The sequence below is a fragment of the Carcharhinus amblyrhynchos genome, chromosome 10 (genome assembly GCF_965287045.1).
Source record: "Carcharhinus amblyrhynchos chromosome 10, sCarAmb.v2.hapA, whole genome shotgun sequence".
Classification (NCBI taxonomy): domain Eukaryota; kingdom Metazoa; phylum Chordata; class Chondrichthyes; order Carcharhiniformes; family Carcharhinidae; genus Carcharhinus; species Carcharhinus amblyrhynchos.
Window position 1 is genome coordinate 93354453 of NC_137333.1, and position 23582 is coordinate 93378034.

General features: G+C 44.7%; 1 protein-coding gene across 1 annotated transcript in view; it reads right to left on the reverse strand.

The window, feature by feature from the left end:
• Positions 1-23582, reverse strand: part of oca2 (oculocutaneous albinism II) — a 358743-nt gene that overhangs the window by 182048 nt on the left and 153113 nt on the right. The window contains exon 12 of the mRNA XM_080197616.1: positions 16401-16525. Coding sequence (XP_080053742.1) covers positions 16401-16525 — 125 coding nt within the window. The remainder of the gene's footprint in view (positions 1-16400; positions 16526-23582) is intronic.

Here is a 23582-nt window from a genome sequence, read left to right on the forward strand (position 1 = left end):
AACAAGAAGTATTTAGCAGTTCAGATTCGGCATGTTATCAAAGTGCAGCTTGTCATATATACCCTTTGTATCAGATTAAAGTGGAGGGTGTGTAGGTGTGTCTGACATCCACAGTTCTCAGCCTGTGCTGTCTAAGTTTATTTATTAGTGTCACAAGTAGGCTTACATTAACACTGCAATGAAGTTACTGTGAAAATCCCCTAGTCGTCACACTCCGGCGACTGTTCGGGTACACTGAGGGAGAATTCAGCATGGCTAATGCACCTAACCAGCACGTCTTTCAGAATATGGGAGGAAACCAGAGCACCTGGAGGAAACCCACGCAGACACGGGGAGAACGTGCAGACTCCACACAGACAGTGACCCAAGCCGGGAATCGAACCCAGGTCCCTGGTGCTGTGAGGCAGCAGTGCTAACCATTGTGCCACCGTGTACAACTTGAGAAGGTATCTCCCTCTGTGGGAAGGGGAAAAACATAGATATTGTTGAGGGAACGCTCACATTCGACACTGGCTGCTGGACAGCAAACAATTCAGGAGCAGACACTCTGTCTGTCCAATTGCTCTGCTGCACAGGGTTCTTGGTTAGGAATGGCACGATTTAATAGGACAGAGATTCCAGAGCTTGGATCCTGCACTTTAAGTCTTAGCTCCTCAGGAAAACAGAGGCATAAAGGGCAATAAAAATCCTGCCTACGCACATCAAGTCCAACGCGGCAGGAAAGCGGGAACCGCTCCAAGGAGTTCTCTCACGGGAATTCAAGGGAATTTATACAAAAGAAGTGCATGGGACCTGATAACCGCTTCAATCATTTAGTTTTAAAAGCAGTGGACGTGAGGCACTCACTTCGTTCAGTTGGGACAAAGGAGATAGGAGGATATTTGAAATGCGAACAATTTAGTGCTGAATGCAAAAGGCGAGGATGGCACTGGGTCTCAAATGATGATGTGTAAGTAACCAAAAAAAAAAGACAATTTTCGAAAAAATACTGACGTAAAATGTGAATTCAATCCAAGGCACCACCAAGTGGCAAGAACCATATTTGCAGCCATGATCCCTAGTGGACTGAACCTTCAAACTCAGTTTATAAAGCATCACTCACATCCGGGGAATGTCCCAAAGCACTTCCTATCCAATGATTGAGGGCCAGGGAAGGATGCTGACCTGTGCGCTGGAAAACTCCCTGCTGCATTTATGAACTGCATATGAAAGTCTGTTGGCTAAACTCAAATCATAGAATCATACAGCGTGGCAGAGGCCCATCAGCCCATCGAGTCTGCACTGAACTCCCAGCTAATCCCATTCACCAGCACTCGGTCCACAGCCCTGAGTGTTATGATGTGCCAAGTGCTCATCCAGGTATTTTTTAAAGGATGTGAGGCAACCTGCCTCTACCACCCTCCCAGGCAGTGCATTCCAGACTGTCACCATCGTCTGTCAAGAAGTTTTTCCTCACATCCCCCCTAAACCTCCTGCCCTTCACCTTGAACTTATAGAACATAGAACGTTACAGCACAGTACAGACCCTCTGGCCCTCAATGTTGTGCCGAGCCATGTTCGAACCCAAGATCAAGCTATCCTCTGCACTCCAATGCTTCCACATCCTTCTTATAGTGAAGTGACCAGAACTGCACACAATATTCCAGATGTGATCGCACCAAGATCCTGTACAGTTGCAGCATAACCCCACGACTCTTAAACTCAAGCCCCTGTTAATAAACACTAACACACTATAAGCCTTCTTCAGGGCTCTACTCACTTGAGTGGCAATCTTCAGAGATCTGTGGATTTGAACCCCAAGATCTCTCTACTCTTCCACAATCCTCAGAACCCTGCCGTTGACCCTGTAATCCGCATTCAAGTTTGTACTACTAAAATGAATCACCTTGCACTTATCAAGGTTAAACTCCATCTGCCGCTTTTCAGCCCAGCTCTGCATCCTATCAATGTTGCTTTGCAGCCACCTCATCCACTACTCCACCAATCTTGGTGTCATCAGCAAATTTACCGACCCACCCTTCAGCCCCCTCTTCCAAATCATTGATAAAAATCACAAATAGCAGAGGACCCAGCACTGATCCCTGTATACGGCATCAATTGCTCTACCTTCATTTACACACTTAGTTACCTCCTCAAAGAATTCAATCAAATTTGTGAGGCAAGACTAACCCCCCATGGAAGAGTTAGACATAGCTCTTGAAATGAAAGAGATCAAAGGATATGGGTGGAAGGATGGATCAGGCTATTTATTTGGATGATCAGCCATGATCATAATGAATTGCATGTTATAATGTAACCAGTGATAACATAGGATCTATTATAATGTAACCAATAGTAACAGGCTGAGGGTCAGCTGACCCAGTAGACGATGTAACCAATGAAAAAAATGATGCAGTGGTCAGCTGACTCAGTATAAGTGAATTGTGGGGAGCTTGTATGGCCCAGGGTGTGGACCCAAGTGTTGGAGTAATGAAGTTTCTTTATTAAATCTTTTCCTTTCATTTACTTTGAGGTTAGTTCTTTTATTGTTTGGAACTGAAGTGTCCCCACAGGCGGATGAACAGGCTGAAAGGGCCGAACGGACTGCTCCTGCTCTTATTTTCTAGGTTTACTTAGTGAGATTCTCTAGGAACAACATTGACACCGATGCTGTTTTTACTTAATCTCAACGACGGAAATTTAGAGGCAACCAGGTTATTACAGAATGAATTAAGCAATATACATAATTTGGATGAATAATTGCAACTGCAATTTAATATAGACAAATTTATTGATTTATTTATTAGTGCCACAAGTAGGCTTACATTAAGACTGCAATGAAGTTACTGTGAAAACCCCCTAGTTGCCACACTCCAGTGCCTGTTCCTTGCTTGCTACACAGACAAAGCATACTGTTCATCGAGAAGGAAAGGAGAGAGCACAGAATGTTGTGTTACAGTCATAGCTAGGATGCAGAGAAAGATCAACTTAGTTCGAGGTAGGTCCATTCAAAAGTCTGAAAGCAGCAGGGAAGAAGCTGTTCTTGAGTCGGTTGGTATGTGACCTCAGACTTTAGTATCTTTTTCCCAATGGAAGAAGGTAAAAGAATTTAGTATGGCCAAGGCACCTAACCAGCATGTCTTTTGGACTGTGGGAGGAAACCAGAGCACCCGGAGGAAAACCACGCAGACATGGGGAGAATGTGCAGTCTCCACAAAGACAGTGACCCAAGCTGGAATCGAAATTGGGTCCCTGACGCTGTGAGGCAGCAGTGCTAACCACTGTGCCACCGTGTCGCCCATGAGGAAGACTTTATGTTCTGATATTAGTGCAGAGAAGAATCACATTCTCACCCAGAGGCAGGATTGACCCACATCAGCTGTGCTTTGAAAATGATGATTCCGAGATTTCTGCTCCCTATCTCATCACTGGCTAGTACCGTTTGTGATTCCTCACAGCTTAGTGAGGCTCTTGCTCTGCCCAAGACCACAAGAAACTACAAAGGGTCATGAATGAAGCCCAGGCCATCACGCAAACCAGTCTTCTATCCATTTACTCTGTCTATACTTCCCGCTGTCTTGGAAAGGCAGCCAGCATAATTAAGGGCCTCACGCACCCCGGACATTCTCTTTTCTACCTTCTTCCATCAGGAAAAAGCTACTGAGGTCACGTACCAACTCAACAACAGCTTCTTCCCTGCTGCCATCAGACTTTTGAGTGAATCTAATCTCGCACTAAGTTGACTTTTCTCTATACCCGAGCTATACTGTAACACTACATCTGTAGTCTTTCCTTTACTTCTCTATGAACAGAATGCTTTGTCTGTTTAGCATGCAAGGGACAATACTTTTCACTGTATACCAATACATGTGACAATAATAAATCAAATCAAATCAGATGAAAAAGGCATGGTGGCACATTGATTTAGCACTGCTGTCTCAAAGCAACAGGGACTCGGGTTTAATTCCAGCCTCCGCAATTTGCACATTCTTCACGTGTCTGCGTGGGTTTCCTTCGGGTGCTCCGGTTTCCTCCCACACTCCAAAGGTATGCGGATTAGATGCATTGGACATGTTAAATTCCCATTAGTATTGGGGGATTAGCCAGGTAAATGCATGAGGATATGGGTAAGGGCCTGGGTGAGATTATTATCGGTGCAGGCACGAAGGGGGCGAACGGACTCCTTCTGCACTGTAGGGATTCTATGGATCTGTGATAAAAGAATTAATGGCTGCATCCGATCAGTCTGAGAGCAAATCATTTTGCATTGGATTTCTCCTTTTCAGTTACCTGGAGGAGCCTCCTGTTTTCAACTTCAATCAGCAATATGGCAAGGGAAAAGAATACATAGAAACTACAGTGCAGAGGAGGCCATGTGGCCCATCAAGCCTGCACTGACCACAATCCCACCCAGGCCCTATTCGCGTAACCCCATATATTTAACTCTGCTAATTCCCCTGACACAAGGGTTAATTTAGCATGGCCAATCAACCCAATCTGCACATCTTCGGAGGTGGTTTCATGAGGCGGTTTCTCGTTGCCTTCCTCATTTGGGTTTCAAGACGCAAGTTTTCTTCCGGAAGATTCTCTGCCTGTAAGCAGCTGTTTTCCATGAAGGTTCCAGCTTTCCGCCCTCATTGTTGAGCATCCACTGGTTCCGTTGTTGGCCATGAATCGTAACCCAAAGTCTGGGACCCTTAGCTGGGGCTGGGGTGACTCACAATGGGGTGAGAACAACCACCTTCTGGGTTCTCCAACCACCCTGCTCATTTAATACCAGCCAGCTACCATTAGTTAAGCTCAGAGAAGCCTGAGAGAATGGAACGGCTTCCAAGAAAGTCTGATCTCCATTAACTAAATTAAATTTTTCTCATTATCAGCTCTTGACATATGTCTAAGGGATTGGCGCCTAAAAGGTGCTTTTGCAATAAAATGAATTACACAGACTGATCAGCTACTGGGATGGATCGAATAGTGTGGGAGTGAGGGATTCTTTTCAAAATTAGATGTATAAAATTTATAAAGCATCATTCGACAGGATAAAACTGTTTTCCTTGGTGGAAAATTCTAGGACCAGGGCACATGGATTCAAGATAAATGGCAGTAGGTGTAGAGGGGACATGAGCAATAACTTTGTAATGCAAAGGATAGTGGGTGTCTGGGATTCACTGCCCGAGTTGGTGATGAAAGCAGAGACCGTAAACTCTTTTAAATAGTATCTGGATCAGCGCCTTAAGTGTTATAAGCTACAGAGCTATCAGCCAGGTGCAGGAAGGTGGGATTAAAAAAGGTACTTAGGTGTTCTCAGGCTGGCATGGATAAGATAGGCCGAATGGCCTCTTTCTGTGCTGCAGCTTTTCTATGGGAGTCAAAGGGGATGAAATTTGCACAGTTTCTCGCAGCTTAATGCAGGCACGTGCCAATTCCCGGGCAACACCATGGGCAAATATTCGCAATGTCATTCGTCACTGATACCATTGCTTATGGTGGCTCAATGGAAATGAATGTCTGCTCCTGTGTTTCAGAAAAACCTTGGATCTGTCGACTGGGAAGAGAACTCGCAGGAATTGGTTAAATCTGAAAAAGGTTTTGCACACAAGGTTGCTTGCAAAGGGGGGGAGGTAGTGGCCTAATAGAATTATCGCCAGACTATTAATCCAGGAACTCAGCTAATGTTCTGGGGACTTGGGTTCAAATCCTGCCATGGCAGATGGTGGAATTTGAATTCAATAAAAACTATCTGGAATTATGATCTACTGATGACTCTTCAAATTTAGCACGGCCAATCCATCTAATTAGCACACCTTTCAGACTGTGGGAGGAAACTGGAGCACCTGGAGGAAACCCACACAGAGACAAGGAGAATGTGCAAACGCCACACAGGCAGTGATCCAAGCCAAGAATCGAACCTAGGTCCCTGGTGCTGTGAGGCAGCAGTGCTAACCATTGTGCCAACGTACCACTCATGCCTGTAACGCCAAATCTACATGTGACTCCAGAGACACAGCAATGTGGTTGACTCTCAACCATTCCTAGGCAACTGGAGATGGGCAATAAATACTGGCCAGCAAGCGACGGCCATGTCCCACGAATGAATGAAAAAAAGAAGCTCGACTGAGAAAGCATTAAAACTGAGAGGCATTTAAAGTTTCAGAAGCCCTGGCAGAGGAAAGCGAATATTTATTGTCTGAGACCAAAACCCAGGGTTATGCCTTAACAGGCATCAAATGTCCTAGCGACAGACGGAATTCAATTTTGCAAGTGCCTCGAAAGACAAACTTTTCAAAAGGGGCAGCAAGACGGCTGAATAAGTAATGTCGGGCCAAAAAGAGCAGAAAGGCCAAATGCATCATAACTGAGAGATGTCAGCTATCGGAAAAGATTAAACAGGCTGGGGCATTTTACTTTCAAAAACACAAGGCTTGGAGGAGGACTGATCGAGGTCTTTAAAATTCTGAATGTGTTGGACAGGTCAGATGTGGTGAGAATATTCTCACTTGTGGGAGAACCCAGCACTAAGAGCCATTTATGCACAGGAGGAACTAATAGATTCTAATAGGCAAAGTAAATGGAATGTCTTGTTCAGAATGATTACTGGTTACCGCAGGAAGTGATTGAGGCAAATAGCTTAGATCACAGAATCCCTACAATGCAGAAGGCCATTCAGCCCATCGAGTCTGCACCAACCACAATCCCACCCAGATCCTATTCCCGTAACCCCATGCATTTACCCTTGCTAATCCCCCTGACACTGAGTGGCAATTTTAGCATGGCCAATCCATCTAACTTGCACATCGTTGGACTGTGGGAGGAAACCAGAGCACCCATGCAGACATGGGGAGAGTGTGCAAACTCCACACAGTCACCCAAACGGGAATGAAATTCGGGGCTCTGGTGCTGTGAGGCAACAGTGCTAACCACTGTGCCATCATAACGCACGTAATGCTGGATCTTTCGACTTTTTAACACCTGCTGCGAATTGGTCGTTTGAAATGTAGGATTAAAACTCTGAGGCTTCCGCGTCCTGGAACTTTTGGCACACCTCTGGAGAGAGAGAGAAAGAGAGACACTGCCTGCCTCCACCAGCTGCTAGCTAACAACTCACAGACAGTGGCACTTTCAACTCTAGGGAAAGGGAAATAAGAAACATTGCTTTCAGTCTGCAATCCAAACAGTGTCTGAGCAAAATAAAACTAAAACCTTGGGCTGTGTAAAAAACTCTCCCCAAGGCACCACCTGACCTGTCAATCATCCCCAAATCAAGTCCCAGTCAGCAATCCCAAGGGATCATTAAAATCCCAGGACACTGCATTAGCCCATGCATGTTTAGCCCTGTTTGCTTCAGTCTATGCAAAGTCTCCATTTTAAGATAGTTCTGCCTATGTGACTAACTCTGCTAACTTGACTACATTTTAAAACTCAGAAGGCATGCTGGGTTAGCTAGAAATTGACTGCATTCCTAAAGGGTACACAATGGATGCAGCAGCTGCAAGACTAGTTTTCCTAAATGGAGAAGGGCACCTACAATAACAAGATAAGGGGTGAGATATATTGTGGATTTTATTGTGTGTTTTTCAATCCAGTGGCAGTTTCAAGATCCTGTACAAGTCTCGGTGCAGAGGGTGGCAGTAAAAAAGCCAGTCTCCAAGTTTTCATTTTCTTTTTTGCTTCTGTCATGTTGATAATCTTTTAAGTTCTGTTCAATAAAAGAAATGAATTTTAAAACCCCGTACCAGTGCTGTCCCTCCGTCTGCTCAGAGGAATGAATGGACCCAACAGCCCAGATTAAAATAAACATGTTGTCCATTATATTGATTCAGCAACAGTTAGAGGTCACTGTTTCCAGACATTTCAGCAACAATAAAATCTTGCAAAGGAACGGCTTGAAAAATCTCAAAGAATTAACCTACACTGCAGGAGGAGGCCATTCAGCCCATCAAGTCTGCAGCAACAAAAGTCCCACCCAGGTCCTATCCCCCACATATTTACCCTGCTAATCCATGCATCCCAGGATACTAAGGGGCAATTTAGCATGGCCAATGCACCTAATCCACACATCTTTGGAGTGTGGGAAGAAACTGGAACACACAAAGGAAATCCATGCAGACATGGGAAGAATGTGCAAACTCCACACGGACAGTGACCCAAGCTGGGAATCAAACCCAGGTCCCTAGCGCTGTGAGGCAGCAGTGCTAACCACTGTACTGCCGTGGCACCCAGCCTACTGTTCCCTCAGGAAACATGAGTGAAATATACTTCTTAAAGTATCATCCCACTGACATGAGGGAGATAGGGTAGGGTGGAGTGTAACACTGGCTGGTAGGCTGATTGAAAATGGAGCACAGAAACAGACCAATGTAATGTTGTGTAACTAAAGAGAAAAGGGTTGTGTGAAAACCAAGAATGACATTGTTAGAGCTGTGAGCTTACCATTGGTAAAGAAAATGATTATTATTCAAAGCTACTAGCTTGGCAATGTTGCAAGGAGTCAAACTATAAATTATCCTTGTTGACTATATGTTGATCTTCGGCTGTGAGTCTAGTTTCACTTTGCACCAAGCATTGAGTTCACTGATGCTGAGTTATTATGATTCGCATCAATTCCTTTCTGTCTGTAGATGTTCTCATTATGTAAATGAAGACCATATGCTCAAGTGCCTGTTCTACGCGAACACACATTAGCATATAGCACAATGCACAGTATTAAGACCATTTTAAACATAGAAACCTAGGGACATAGAAGACCGGAGCTGTTGGAGGCCATTCGGCCCTTTGAGCCTGCTCAGTACAATCATGGCTGATCATCCACCTCAATAGCCTAACCCTGCTTTTTCCCCATAACCTTTGATCCCATTCGCGCCAAGTGTTATATCCAGCCCCTCTTGAATACATTCAATGTTTTGGCATCAACTACTTCCTGGGGTGTTAGTTAAAAAAAAGCAGTAGCTAAGTATTTTTCATAGAGAGCTCTCAGTAGCTCTAATCATAGAATCCTTGCAGTACAGAAGGAGGCCATTCTGCCCATCAAGTCTGTACTCGCCATCCAGGCCCTATTCCCGTAACCCAGCACATTTACCCTGTTAACTCCCCTAACACTACAGTCAGTTTAGCATGGCCAATCAATCTAACCTGGAACGTGGGAGGAAAGGGGACCACCAAAAGAAAACCCACCCAGATACAGGGAGAACATGCAAACTCCACGCAGACAGTGACCTGAGACCGGAATCCTACCTGGGACCCTGGTACTGTGAGGCAGCAGCGCTAACCACTGTGCCGCCCAATTCTGTTTGTTGTTTAATTTTGTTGTCAGAAACCTCATATGATGATTTTAGCAGTAGGAGATTGGGCCGTAACCTGCAAGCTCCTTAGCATCAGACTGGGAAAGGCTCCCAACGATATACTGGGACTCCCTCTTGGAATTTCGCAGGAAGGGTTTGCACAGCAGTTGCCCAGAAGCACAAACCTTCTCCAAACCATTGCCCTGTGCTGGGTACCATCCATAAAAGCAATTTAAATTGCAAACTTTAAATGGCTGTTGCTGTGTTCTGCCAATAGTTACTTTCTGACTTCTACATAACTACATAAAGACCTAGACCAATGTCAGAACCGTGGATGGCATGGTAGCAAGGTGGTTAGCACTGTTACTCCATGGAACTGGGTTCGATTCCCTGTTTGGGTCACTGCCTGTGTGGAGTTTGCACATTCTCCTTGTTTCTGCGTGGGTTTCCTCCGGGTGCTCCGGTTTCCTCCCACAGTCCAAAGTGTGCAGGTTAGGTTGATTGGCCGTGCTAAAAAAATTGACCCTTGGTGTCCTGTGATGCGTAGGTCAGAGGGATTAGCGGATAAATATGTAGGGATATGGGGATAGGGCCTGGGTGGGATTGTGGTTGGTGCAGACTCGGTGGGCCCAATGGCCTCTTTCTCACTGTAGCGTTTCTATGATTTCTATAACTCGAAACAGGCAGGGCCCTGCACGATAATGTCACATTGCAGAATGCAAGTATAAGCAGGAGCTCATGACATAGCCTTGTATCGTAGCCAGAAGCAATCGCAGCATAAGTAGAAAACCACAAGACCAATGAGCATGTCATATCACCAATCAAAAACAGATGGGGCCTCAGAGCATTATATCACACAGCACTAGAAACCTAAAACAAGATCAAAAAATGTCAGGACTGCATCACATTGTAAACAAAAACATAATGGCCAGAATTTTGCCATCCCACCAGTCATGAAAATCAGAGCAGGCGAGGGGTGAACCATGGAACGGTCCGTTGACCTTGGGCAGGAATTTCCAGTTTCAGGGTGAGTGAGACCATAAGACCACAAGACATAGGAACAGAATTAGGCCACTCAGCCCATTGAGTCTGCTCCACCATTCAATCATGGCTGATATTTTTCTCATCCCTATTCTCCTGCCTTTTCCCCATAACCCCTGATCCCCTTATTAATCAAGAACCTATCTATCTCTGTCTTAAAGACACTCAAAGACCTGGTCTCCACAGCCTTCTGTGGCAAAGAGTTCCACAGATTCACCACTCACTGGCTGAAGGAATTGCTCCCCATCTCTGTTTTAAGGGATTGTCCCTTTAACCTGAGGTAGTGCCCTCTGGTTCTAGTTTTTCCTTCGAGTGGAAGCATCCTCTCCACATCCATTCTATCCAGGTCTCACAGTATTCTGTAAATTTCAATAAGATCCCCCCTCATCCATCCAAACTCCAACAAGTACAAATTCAGAGTCCTCAACTGCTCCTCATACGCCCTCATAAAATCACGCCCAATGGGCAAAACTCTCCACCCTCACGTTTCCCACCAGCAGGAGGCGGTGCACTGTTTGCTAGCGGCAGGATTCTCTGGTCCCACCTCTGTCAACAGGAATTTCAATTGACGTCACCCCTCACTGGCGAGAAACCCATGGGCAAGGATGCACTGCAGGCAGGATTGGAGAATCCTATCAGTACAAACAGCCAGAGAGTTCCAACCATAGAGTGTAATGTCACACTGAAATCAGATCACAACCACAAGTATATGGGACTGTCAGGTGGATGAGTAAGTTTTACAGGTTCATGAAGTACATGAAGTATAACGTGGGAAAGCATGAAATGATTCACTTTGATTCGGGGAAGGGGAAAGCAGAGCACTTTCAAATGTTGGTATTGGGCAGGGTTTGGAGCCCTTATACACAAATCGCAGGAAGTTAAGCTGCAGGCACAACAAGGCAATCGGTATTTTCGCCTTTATTGCCAGGAGCATTGAAGTATAAGTGTAAGAAAGCCTTACTGTGATTATACAGGACATAGATGAGACCACACCCGGGATACTGAGCTTTGATCTCCTTGCCTAAGGAAAAATACACTTGCCTTAAAGAGGCTGTAACAGATTCACTGGATTGATTCTTGGATTGAGCAGGTTTTCCTTTGAGGAGAGATTGGATAGAATGGGGATGTCTTCTCTGCAGTTTAGAATAATGAAAGGTAATCCTACTCTTAAAGATATTTGAAGGAAAACAATATTATTGAATAGAGGAGCTGGCTGAATGTCCGTATTACTTACTTCTTCTCCGATTTCTTCTGTAAGACAATTTTACACAGTTTTTAACACCGCGCTTTTCCAGAATGATATATAGCTTAGGTCAGACATTTTATATTCCAAAGAGGACATCATTCTTTGCACAAACCCTCTGATGCTTATTAAGTTGCCTTGAACTGGTAACATATCCTGCTTGCTCAGCTATTGGCCTACAGAATCTTCACAAACTAGTCAGAACCACATGTCAGTCTCTGTCACACTAGGTACGTTTTCCTATCGCGAAGATATTCATACCGACTTCTTCTTTGTTAAGCATTTTTTCCTCATTATTTCTTACCACATGTTCTAATTTTCTATCAAATCTTTCCCAAATGTACAGCCTTGACCTTTCTTTCTTTACCGTAGACATTTATTTTTACTATTCTAGAAAGTTCTCTACCTGTTCTGTTCACCTCTGACATGATACCTTACCATACAGGGTCTACTCCACTTAATGTCACACCACAAGCACAAAGTAATATCACAAGACAATCGGAAGTTGTTTTAAGTGACTACAATCTGAAAATAATTCAGAATAAGTTTTAAGTTCATTTATTAGTGTCACGAGTAGGCTTACATAAACACTGCAATCAAGTTACTGTGGAAATCCCTTAGTCGCCACACTCCGGCACCTGTTCAGAGTCCTACAGTGCAGGAGGTGGTCATTCGGCCCATCGGATCTGCACCGACCACAGCCTCACCCAGGCCCTATACCCGTAACCCTACATATTTACCCTAGCTGGTCTCTCTGACACTAAGGGTCAATTTAGCATGGCCAATCCACCTAACCTGCACATCTTTGGACTGTGGGAGGAAACTGGAACACCTGGAGGAAACCCATGCAGACATGGGAAGAATCTGCAAATTCCACACAGACAGTGATCCAAACCAGGAATTGAACCCAGGTCGCTGGCACTGTGAGGCAGCGGTGCTAAAGACTGTGCCACTGTGACACCCTGAATTTAGAATTTAGAATGGCCAACGAACCTAACTAGCACGTATTTCGAACAGTGGGAGGAAACCCGGAGCTCCAGGAGGAAATCCACTCAGACTTGGGGAGGATGTGCGGGTTCCACACAGTGACCCAAACTGGGAATCAAAACCATAAGACCATAAGATATAGAAGCAGGATTAGATCATTTGGCTCATCGCATCTGCTGTCTCATTCAATCATGGCTGACATGATTCTCATCCCCATTCTCCTGCCTTCTCCTCGTAATCCTTGATCCCCTTATTGATCAAGATCCTACCTATCTTTGCCCTCTGTGGCAATGAGTTCCACAGATTCACTATCCTCTAGGTCCCTAGCGCTGTGAGGCAACTGTGTCGTCAACAAATATAACAGAACAAATTAATTTCCAAATGACATGCGTATTTTGAGATTTATCTGCTTTTTTCTGTGAAGGATATATTGGTCTTGGAGAGAGTGCAGTGTAGATTTACCAGAGTTACATCTGGAATCCAAGGGTTTAACTATAAAGAGAGATTAAGCTAATTAGGGTTGTGTTCGCTGGTATTTAGAAGGTTAAGGGACGAATTGGTCAAAGTTTCCAAGATATTTAGAGAGCAGTTGGAGTACAGTGGATAGAGGAAAGTTGGCCGGAATTCTCCGGCCATTCATACCAGTGGGATTCTCCGGTCTTGCCAGCAGTGCACCCCTTCATGGGTTTCCTGCCGGCAAGAGAGTGACATCAATGGGAATTCCCATTGACAGTGGCAGGACCAAAGAATCCTGCCGCTAGCAAACAATGTGTCACCTCCCATCGGTGGGAAACACGCAGCTGGGAGGCCAGAGAATCTCGCCCCAGAGAATTTCTGCCAATTGGTGAACATAGACTTGGTGGCAGGGGTTTCAAACTCTCTTCCACAAAGATGGTAGATCGATTATTAATTTTAAGTCAATAACTTTCTATTAACCAAGGTATTAAGGGATATGGGGCAGTGGACAGATATTTGTTGTTAGATTGCAGGTTAATCATGATCTTAATGAATGGTAGTGCGGGGAGGCGATGGTCTGGGGGTATCATCCCTAGACTATTAATCCAGAAAATCAGCTAATGTTCTGGGGACCTGGGTTCGAATCCCGCCACATGATGGAATTTGAATTTGATTTTTTAAAAATTTGGAATTAAGAATCTACTGATGACCATGAAACCTTTGTTGATTGTTGGAAAAACCCATCTAGTTCACTAATGTCCCTTAGGGAAAGGAATCTGCCACCCTTACCTGGTCTGGCCTACACGTGACTCCAGAGTCACAGCAATCTGGTTCACTCTCAAATGTCCTTGGGCCACTAGGGATGGGCAATAAATGCTGGCCAGCCAGCAATGCCCATATCCCCTGAATGAATAAAAAAGATGGTGCGAGGGGTTAAATGATCTACTCCTTATCTTCCCAGACTCCTGAATGTGAGTGTAAACATATAAATAAACTGATACAAATTAGCAACAAAACCAGACATTTTCACAGGGAGAGTGCGTAATTCATCACAACAAACCACTGACAGTTGTTGAATGCACTCGTAACTGGAACTGATGCGCCGACTCAACTATTATTTATCGTGATGGAGTTGGAGAGACAAAGTTTCCTGTCCCTGAGTGCATTAGTCTGTCTGGCCACAGATCGTAGAAGAATACCGGGTGCTGAGGGGTGTTTGCTTTAAGGGAGAACCACCTCATTTTATCCATGTTGAAAATAAAGACAAGGCATACCAACTGACTTTTCCATTTATTAATTATGTGAAGTAATCTTTTTTAAGCAAAAATAGTATTCTCAAAGGGAACTATTAGCACTTAGAAGTCAGATTCAGTGAAGGTTAAGTGAAGTTTTGATTAGACTCCTTCCACCAGGGAAAGGAAAACTGTTCATAATTTTCTCTGAAATTGTGAAGAAGCTTCATCCTGACAAATATTATTTGTTTGTAATGTGTGAGGATGAATTCTCACACTGCAGCAGCAAGGTTCCGTGTGACAAGACCAAGGGTGGAATTCTCCAACTGCGCTGGTCTAAAAGCATGAAATTCCCACCCGACTGTTAATGGGATTTCACATTATCCGCAACCCGCCTGTAAAATTCTAATGGCAGGCGGGATGGGAGAATTCCGGCCTCGAGCCTCCAGCAGACTACCCATGAAGTTTAAGTTGTTGTTGCATCCATTCCCACTCCGCACATGGCTCCAAATTTGGGCGCCGGTTCAAGTGAAGTCCAAACTGACTCCGCTCTGTCCACATTCATCCCATCACAGATCCCGAGCATTGCGTTTCCCACTTATCCCTCCCAATCCTTTGCTCCCAGTCAGGACATTTCTCTTAACTCCACCATGTCCATGCAACTTGAATTCTCTGAGTGTCAATTTGTGTGCCTTTTGGTTAGCACTCCAGAACATGAAACCATTGAGCCATAGAAAGATTGCAGCACAGAAGGAGGCCATTTGGCCCATCTTGTCCATGCCAGTCCTAGATCCCACCTTCTTGTATCTGTCACCGTTTCCTTATGAGCGACATTCCCAACTGCTCAATTTTCCTCACACTGACCTTCCTGCACAGCAGGCTGGCAGGACATTAACTTCCCATCCTCCTCGCTCTCAAACCGTTTCTCCCTTAGACTCCATCAACAGATTAACAATCATTGCCCCTCTCCATAATTCCGATCACTCACAAAAAATATCCCCCGCCATCCAAAACATTAGGGCGGATATCACTTTGTGCGATATCACACAAAGATATGGATCTCACTTTGTTTCCGTTTATTAGTGCCACAAATAGGTTTACAATGAAGTTACTGTGAGAGTCCCCTGGTTGTCACACTCCGATGCCTGTTTGGGTACACCGAGGGAGAATTTAGTATGGCCAATGCACAACTTTCGGGCTGTGGGAGGAAAGCTGAGCACCCGGACAAAATGCACACCGACGTGGGGAGAACTTACAGATTCCGCACAGACACTTGTGAGCAGGTGGCAACAGTGGTAACCACCGTGGCACCCATCATCTGGGACACTATATAAATGCAAATTGTTGTTTTGTTGCTATCAAATCATTCCTTAAACCCTTGCATCTTGCGAATTTCAGCTCATCCCAATTGCCGAGGCATTAGCTCTTAAACGTTTCTCTCCCTCTCTTCTGTTGAGACCCTCCTTGATCATATTTTTGACCACCCACCCCACTGATTCATTGTTGGCCTGGTGTCTGTTTATTGTTATAATTACCCTTCAACGAAGCATCTTGGAGCACTTGTTTATGTTGATGCGAATTGTAGGTGTTGATTCCCTCACGTGCCCATTTAAAGGGGCTGGTCACATTTAATTAGTTCCGACTTCAATTGACTCAAGGACTGGGATTCTCCAATCTCGTCCGCCCTGGCCCCAGCACTATCAGCGAGAATGGAGAATTTGGGGAAAAGCAAATTACTGCGGATGCTGGAATCTGAAATCGAAACAGAAAATGCTGGAAAATGTCAGCAGGTCTGTAGGGAGAGAAAAGAGCTGACGTTTCGAGTCCAGATGACCCTCTCTCAAAACTTTGTCAAAGGGTCTTCTGGACTTGAAATGTCAGCTCTTTTCTGGTGGTCAGTGCAGGCCTGAAGGGCCAAAGGGCCTGTTCCTGGGCTGTAATTTTCTTAGTTCTTTTCTCTCCTTACTGATGCTACCAGACCTGCTGAGATTTTCCAGCATTTTCTCTTTTGAATGTTGAATTTGATGTTCAGACAAAATTCCATCCGCTGCGGCGGGACTGGGGAATCCCAGCCATGGGCAAGGTCGGAGGTTTCCAACGTGGATTTCTCTTTCTCCCTTCCCCAGGAGAACGTTCACAGAGCTGTGCCACTGAAGAGATTTTAGCACAATATAGAAAAGGTACCTTATGGTTACTGGTGTGAAGATAAGCATCGTGGTGACATTGTCCAAGAAAGCTGATAGAATGGCAGCAATGAGACACAGAATAACGATCATCGCCCATATCCTTCCTCTAGATAACTGGTAAGCCTGAAAAATAACAAGTTTTATTTACTGCAGTGCAGAACAATAAAAGGTCACTGCGTGCAATGTCCATCAAATAACATTTAATGTACGTTGAGGGTAGTATTTCACTGAACTATTTTTGGAACATCTTTTCCGGATATTGAAAACATGGAGAAATATTTGTTCGGAGCAATTTGGTGGAACAATACATTTCATTGTTTATTTTCTGGCAAGCTGGGATACAATAACATAATTTCTAGTTCAGATTGACAAAGGTTCTTGGATGATCGCATTCACAGCAGACTGACAAATTGTCAGTACATGCCTAGGTAAATGCACTGTAACACTATAAACACACATCACACGTCACATTGTAACCAAAACCACATAGGACCCCAGGGTCACCAGCTAATGGTTGCCTACAAAATCTCTAGTTATTTGCAACATGCTTCAATGTAGGCCCAAATTTTACAGCCAAAGTAATGGCAACCTTAATAACACTCGTCATTCTATTAAAATGTAAATCAGCCAACAACCTGTGGCAAGCAAGAGATATCGTGAATTCCGAATCTCCACAAGCTACTGCACATGGGAACATAGCAAACCAGAGCAGGAGTCAGCCATTCAGCCTCTCAAGCTTGCTCTGTCATTTAACTCAGCAGCACAGTAGCACAATGGTTAGCGGTACTGCCTCACAGTGCCAGAAACCTGGGTTCAGATTCCAGCCTCAGGTCACTGTCTGTATGGAGTTTGCACGTTCTCCCTGTGTCTGCGTGGGTTTCTTCCAGGTGCTGCGGTTTCCTCCCACAGTCCAAAGATGTGCAGGTTAGGTTGATTGGCCATGCTAAATTGCATCTTAGTGTCGGGGGGTTAGCAGGGGTTATTCGGATAGGTAAGATTGGAGTCCATGTGGGCTCGATGGGCCGAATGGATCCTTCTATACTGTAGGGATTCTAACTTGATTTCGTATTGCACAACCATTTCACACACCACCCTCTAACTTCTTGATGCTTTTAATATCTAGAAACCAATCAATCACTGTCATGTACCTATTTCTGGGGTAGATAATACCAAACATTTTCCACACTCTGAGTGAAGAAATTCTCCTTACCTCAGTACTAAATGGCCTTATTCTGAGACTGAGTCCTCTGGTTCTAGACCCTCCAGGCAAGGGACCATCCTCCCTGCATCTACTCTCCTGAGCCCCGTAAGAATTTTGCACGCTTCAGTGAGATCACCTCTCATTCTTGAGAACACAGGCTCAGTCTCCTCAATCTCTCATTGTAGAACAATCCCATCATCCCAACTCAGTTTGATGAGCCTTTGTTACACTCCCTCTTTGGCAAGTGTATCCTTCCTTCGGTAAGGAGACCAAAACTCTGCACAATACATTAGGTACGGTTCCGTACAATTGCAGAAGAAATCTTTACTTCTCTACTCAAGTCCTCTTGCAATCAGGTCAACCTACCATTTGCTTTCCTAATTACGAGCTGCATTTGCATGTTAGCATTCAGCAACACACGAACTGGGACACTAGGTCCCTTAGGATATCAACACGTAGAGCATAGAACATTACAGCGTAGTACAGGCCCTTCGGCCCTCGGTGTTGTGTCGACCAGTGGAACGAATCTAATGACCCTCTAACCTAAACTATTCCAATGTTATCCATATGCCTATCCACTGACCATCTGAACGCCCTTAAAGTTGGCGAGTCCACAACTGCTGCAGGCAGGGCTTTCCGCACCCTTACTACCTCTGAGTAAAGAACCTACCTCTGACATCCTTCCCAATCTCTCACCATTTAAGAAATAGTCCGCTTTTCTGTTTTCCCTATCAAAGTGGATAATTTCACTTTTTTTTTACATATTTACCATTTACCATCTTGCCCATTCACTTAGCATGCCTAAATCTCCCTGTAGCCTCTTTGCATCCTCCTCTCAACTCACATTCCCACTAACATTTTGTGTCACCAGCAAACTTTGGAAATATCACATTTGCTCCCCACAGCCAAATGGGGAGAGACAATGGCCCTAGTGGGATTATCGCTAAACTATTAATCCAGAAACTCAGCTACTTTCTGGGGACCCAGATTCGAATCCTGGCACGGCAGATGGTAGAATTTGAATTCAATAATTTTTAAAAATCTGGAATTAAGAATCCACTGATGACCATGAAACCATTGTCGATTGTTGGAAAAACCTATCTGGTTAGGGAAGGAAATCTGCACACCTTACCTGGTCTGCCAACATATGAATTCAGAGCCACAGCAAAGTGGTTGACACTCAATTGCCTCCAACAGCAAATAGGGATGGACAATAAATGCTGACCAGTCAACGATGACCACATTCCATGAATGAATAAAATAAATCATTGACGTGGATTGTGGACTGCTGGGGCCCTGCAGTAACTCATTGGTTACAGTCTGCCATCCTGAAAATAACCTATTTATTCCTACTCCCTGTTTTCTGTCCATTGACCTTTTCTCTATCTATGCCAATGTATCATGGACAACTTGTATCATTCTGCCATTAGCCTTGTGAGACCATCTGCTCATCCTCAATCTCCTCATAAGTTCCATGAAATTGTCCCATTTGCCCACGGATTATGAATGAAACTTGCTGTGCAAAGTCAAGACTGCTAGTTAACAGAGTGGACATCTTTTCAATGGCTCGATCTGTGTTCATGCAATGCCATGCCACTCAATGGAGGGAATTTTCCCATTCCACCTGCCAGGGGAATCATAGTAGATGGTGGGTGGATCATGCAAAGGGTCTGTTGACCTGGGACGGGATTTTCTGGTTTCGGGGCAACCGAAATTCCCCCAAGTTCTCTGGTACAGAAAGGGAACTACAAGGAAGGGTGGCACGGTGGCACAGTGTTTAGCACTGTTGCCTCACAAGTCCAGGGATCTATGTTTGATTCCAGCCTTGGGCAACTATCTGTGTGGAGTGTGCACATTCTCCCTGTGTCTGGGTGGGTTTCCTCCAGGTGCTCCAGTTTCCTCCCACAATGCAAAGACATGTGGGTTAAATTGATTGGACATGATAAATGAATCCTTAGTGTCCTGGGACGTGATAGGTTAGGGAGATTAGCAGGGTAACTTAAGCGGGAATAGAACCTGAGTGGGATTGTTGTTGGTGCAGGCCGAATGGCCTCCTTTGGCATGGTATGGTTTCTACGAACATGAACTGAGGAGTAATCATAGAATCGCGACAGTGCAGAAGGAGGCCATTCGGCCCATCAAGTCTATACTGATAACAAGTCCCATTCCCAGAATCCTCAATTACCTTGTCAATCCCCCTCTCACAGTTCCTAATTCCAGCAACTCGCAGGGAAAACCATTCTCAAAGCTAAACACGAAGGGAGAAAGTTTAACTAATGGGGTGAGTTGCCCCACTTCAGCAAAACCTGTGACATTGGTTCTGCCCCAAAGCACTCCTTGATGCGCAGGAAGCTGTCGCGAGAGTACTTTGGTTTCAATTAATACATGCAAATGGAAAAAGAATGTTGTAATTCAGTCATATTTTCCTTTGGCCTTCTCTTTTGTTTTGTAACTAGCTCCATTACAGTCATGTCATAGTTGGTTGACTATTTTTCTTTTTCTTGTAATAATGTTAATTACAGAACAGCATGATCTGGAATTGAATTAAAGCTAACCACTGATAAGCAGGCTCACATTATTCATTCCTTGATTTCAGTGCTAAATTCAATTTAGCATTTACTTACAGGTTTCAAGTTAAAGCATCCCTAATCGCAAAATGAGTCTTCATCAATGTCTCAGAGCAGCTCAGGGACCACTTTGAAAGTTCAGAGAACCACTTCAAATGATTACCTCTAATACAGTTAAGTAACAAAACAGCTCAAGGCGGCCTCCAAAAGTATCTGGACAATATCCAGGTTTCAGCTTGACAACTGGATGGTGATATTTGCACCACGTACATGCCAGAATGTTGCATTTTCCCACAGCAAAAAAAGCCAACAGTATCTCCCTGGCCATCAACAGCAAAAACTGGATGGGATTCGCCAGCCGCTCTTACTGGCACGATCTTCCAGCCTTGGCAACCACCCCCCACCGTGAGTTCCCCAGCACATGAACAATGGGAAACCCCATTGAGAGCGGCGGGACTGGAAAATTTGGCCACCTCCGCTGCTGCAAGACATGCCACGGGAGGTGCAGTCAATCCAGGGGGCTGGAATTTTACGTGCCCCAAACCCGGGGGGGCGGGTGAGGCTCGGAGAAAGGCATTCTCCATTGGCCTCAGGCGGGATTGTGCAGACTCCAGGCAGACATGCTGGTAAAATTCCACCCACTGTTTTCCACCAGCAATATCTTGGCAATTAATCTTAATTAATAGATTAATTGAACGAGAGATATTAGCACAAAGGAGAAACTAGATAAATTCTCTGCAATAAATAGCTTATCTCCTGACTCCTCAAAGCTTCATCATCAATAAGACAAAGATCAGGGGTGTGATGTTATACTCAATGAGTGCAGCCACATCAGTATTTAAGATGCTCAGCACTTTCTCGGGTGCAACAGGTCCCTTTGATTGTTACCTCTGAAATTGGCCTCCAAAATCACCCAGTTAATCTCTGTCGTGTGGCAGCATCCCTGCTTCTGAGCCAGTAGCTCTGAGATTTGAGTCCCAGCCTAGGAGTTGATGACTAAGGGAGATGCGTTCATTACGCGGTCAAACAGGTCGAGTGTGTCAACCTGCAAAATCTTCCATCGCTCCGACGGCTGGTGGTACAAGAGGAAGAGACTGGTGTTCAACCATGCTGGGTGTGGCCCCTCAAGCTATCAGGCCCGGTGACAGGCTAGTGACCTGTTCCAGGAATCACTAGCTACGGAAACATACAAAAGTCTACCTTAGAGCTGGGCTCTTTATAAGATTTTCTTGTTGCATTTTCCACTGTTACCACCTGGTGACATTGATATGGGTCTTAGATGAACTCTTTCATGATTAAGATTTATTGATGTTACTGATACTGTCATGGTGGCACAATGGTTAGCATTGCTGCCTCACAGCACCAGGGACCCGGATTCAATTCTGGCCTTGGGTGACTGTCTGTGTGGAGTTTGCACATTCTCCCCGTGTCTGCACAGATTTCCTTCGGGTGCTCCGGTTTCCCCCCACAGTCTAAAACTTTGCAAGTTATGTGGATTGGTCGTGCTAAATTGCACTTTAATGTTCCAAGATGCCTGGGTTAAATGGATTAGCCAGAATAAATGTGTGGGATTACGGGGATAGGATGGGGGACAGGGCCTGGGTAAAATACTTTGTCAGAGTGGAGACTCAATGAGCTGAGTGGCCTCCTTCTGTACTGTAGAGTTTCTACAATGGTTAGGCACATTGACCCGAACAGGTGCCGCCGGACTGCGGCGACAACGGGCATTACACAGCAATTTCATTGCAGTGTTAATATAAGTATTACTTGTGGCACTAATAAATAAACTTTAATTTTGCTGGAGGTAAGGCTATTGATAATTCTTAGCTTTTATTGAACATTATGCTACCTATGTACAGTATAAGCACATGATTCTGGATAGGACAGTCTCTCAGCAGATTTTGTTGGCATGTGATCTTACATCACTGATGAAATGGGCCATCGATTTACATATTTGATCTTAAACATTTACACTGCAAAGAAAAAAGGAGAAAAATTACGGCCTTGTCAGCATTATCCAGAAAAAAAAATCATTTTATTTAAACTTCCATTGTTGCCTGCCAACTCTCAAAATGTGTATCTGTGCACCAGGGGATGAGATCGAATGGAGAACAGCTGTAGAAGCTCTGACAGACAAAAATAGACCACATTATTAACTGTTAAAATTTGAAATCTTTGGATAATTAACAGAAAATAGAACACTCCCTGATGCTCATGTGAGCAACTCAATGCTGAGGGCAATAGAAGTTTGGAAATCAGCAAGGTATCCTACCCCTATTATTGATCAACGCATGTTGGTGGAAAGGGTACACGTGTGATTGTGTGATGGTTGTAGACGTTGACTAGACAAGGACATAAACAGACTCACCCTCGTGCTCCCAACCCCAGGATAAAATGACTTTCCGACACTCGGTGGGATTTTACAATCTGGCTCGTCCCAAAATAGTAAGATCTCACCTGAGGTCAACAGATCTTTCCATGGTCCACCCCCTTACCCCCTCCAATTCCTGTGGCGCACTGGACAGTAAAATTCCAGCCTCCACTTTCTCGGCTACATTACTATCACCAATGCCACAGTAGCTATGATGAACTAGCACAGTTAGAAGAAGACAGAGGTGGTGGCCTAGTGGTGGCCTAGTGGTATTATGGCTAGACTATTAATCCAGAAACTCAGCTAATGTCCTCAGGAATTGTCCTCAGCTAATGTTCGAATCCTGCAACAGGTGGTGAAATTTGAAATCAATAAAAAATATCTGGAATTAAGAATTTACTGATGACCATGAAACCAGTGTCAATTGTCAGAAAACCCATCTGGTTCACTACTGTCCTTTAGAGAAGGAAATCTGCTGTCCATACCTGGTCTGGTCTGCATGTGACTCCAGGGCCACAGCAATGTGGTTGGCTCTCAACTACCCTCCAAGGGCAATTAAGGATGGGCAATAAATGCTGACCAGCCTGTGATACCCATGCCCCACGAATCAATGAAAAAAAGTGGTGAGATAAGCAACTAACAAAAATTAAACTGTGCAGCAATCTAAGGAGTGGGACGTTTGTCAAACAAAAATATGCCACAAACAGGACAGAGGTTGCTGAAATTCAAAACATGCTGCAATTCTGCGCTCACCAGGACATGTGAAAGACAGTCAAATTGCAAAGAGAGGGACAACTTAGACTGCACGAGGAAACAATGCTAATTGGCTGGTATGTCAACTCGGCAGCACAATGGCCAGGTGGTTAGCACAGCTGCCTCACAGCGCCAGGGACCCGGGTTCGATTCCCAGCTTGAGTTACTATCTGTGTTTGGTCTGCACATTCTCCCCATGTCTGTGTAGGTTTCCTCGGGGTGCTCCAGATTCCTCCCACAGTCTGAAAAACGTGCTGATTAGGTGCATTGCCCATGCTAAATTCTCCC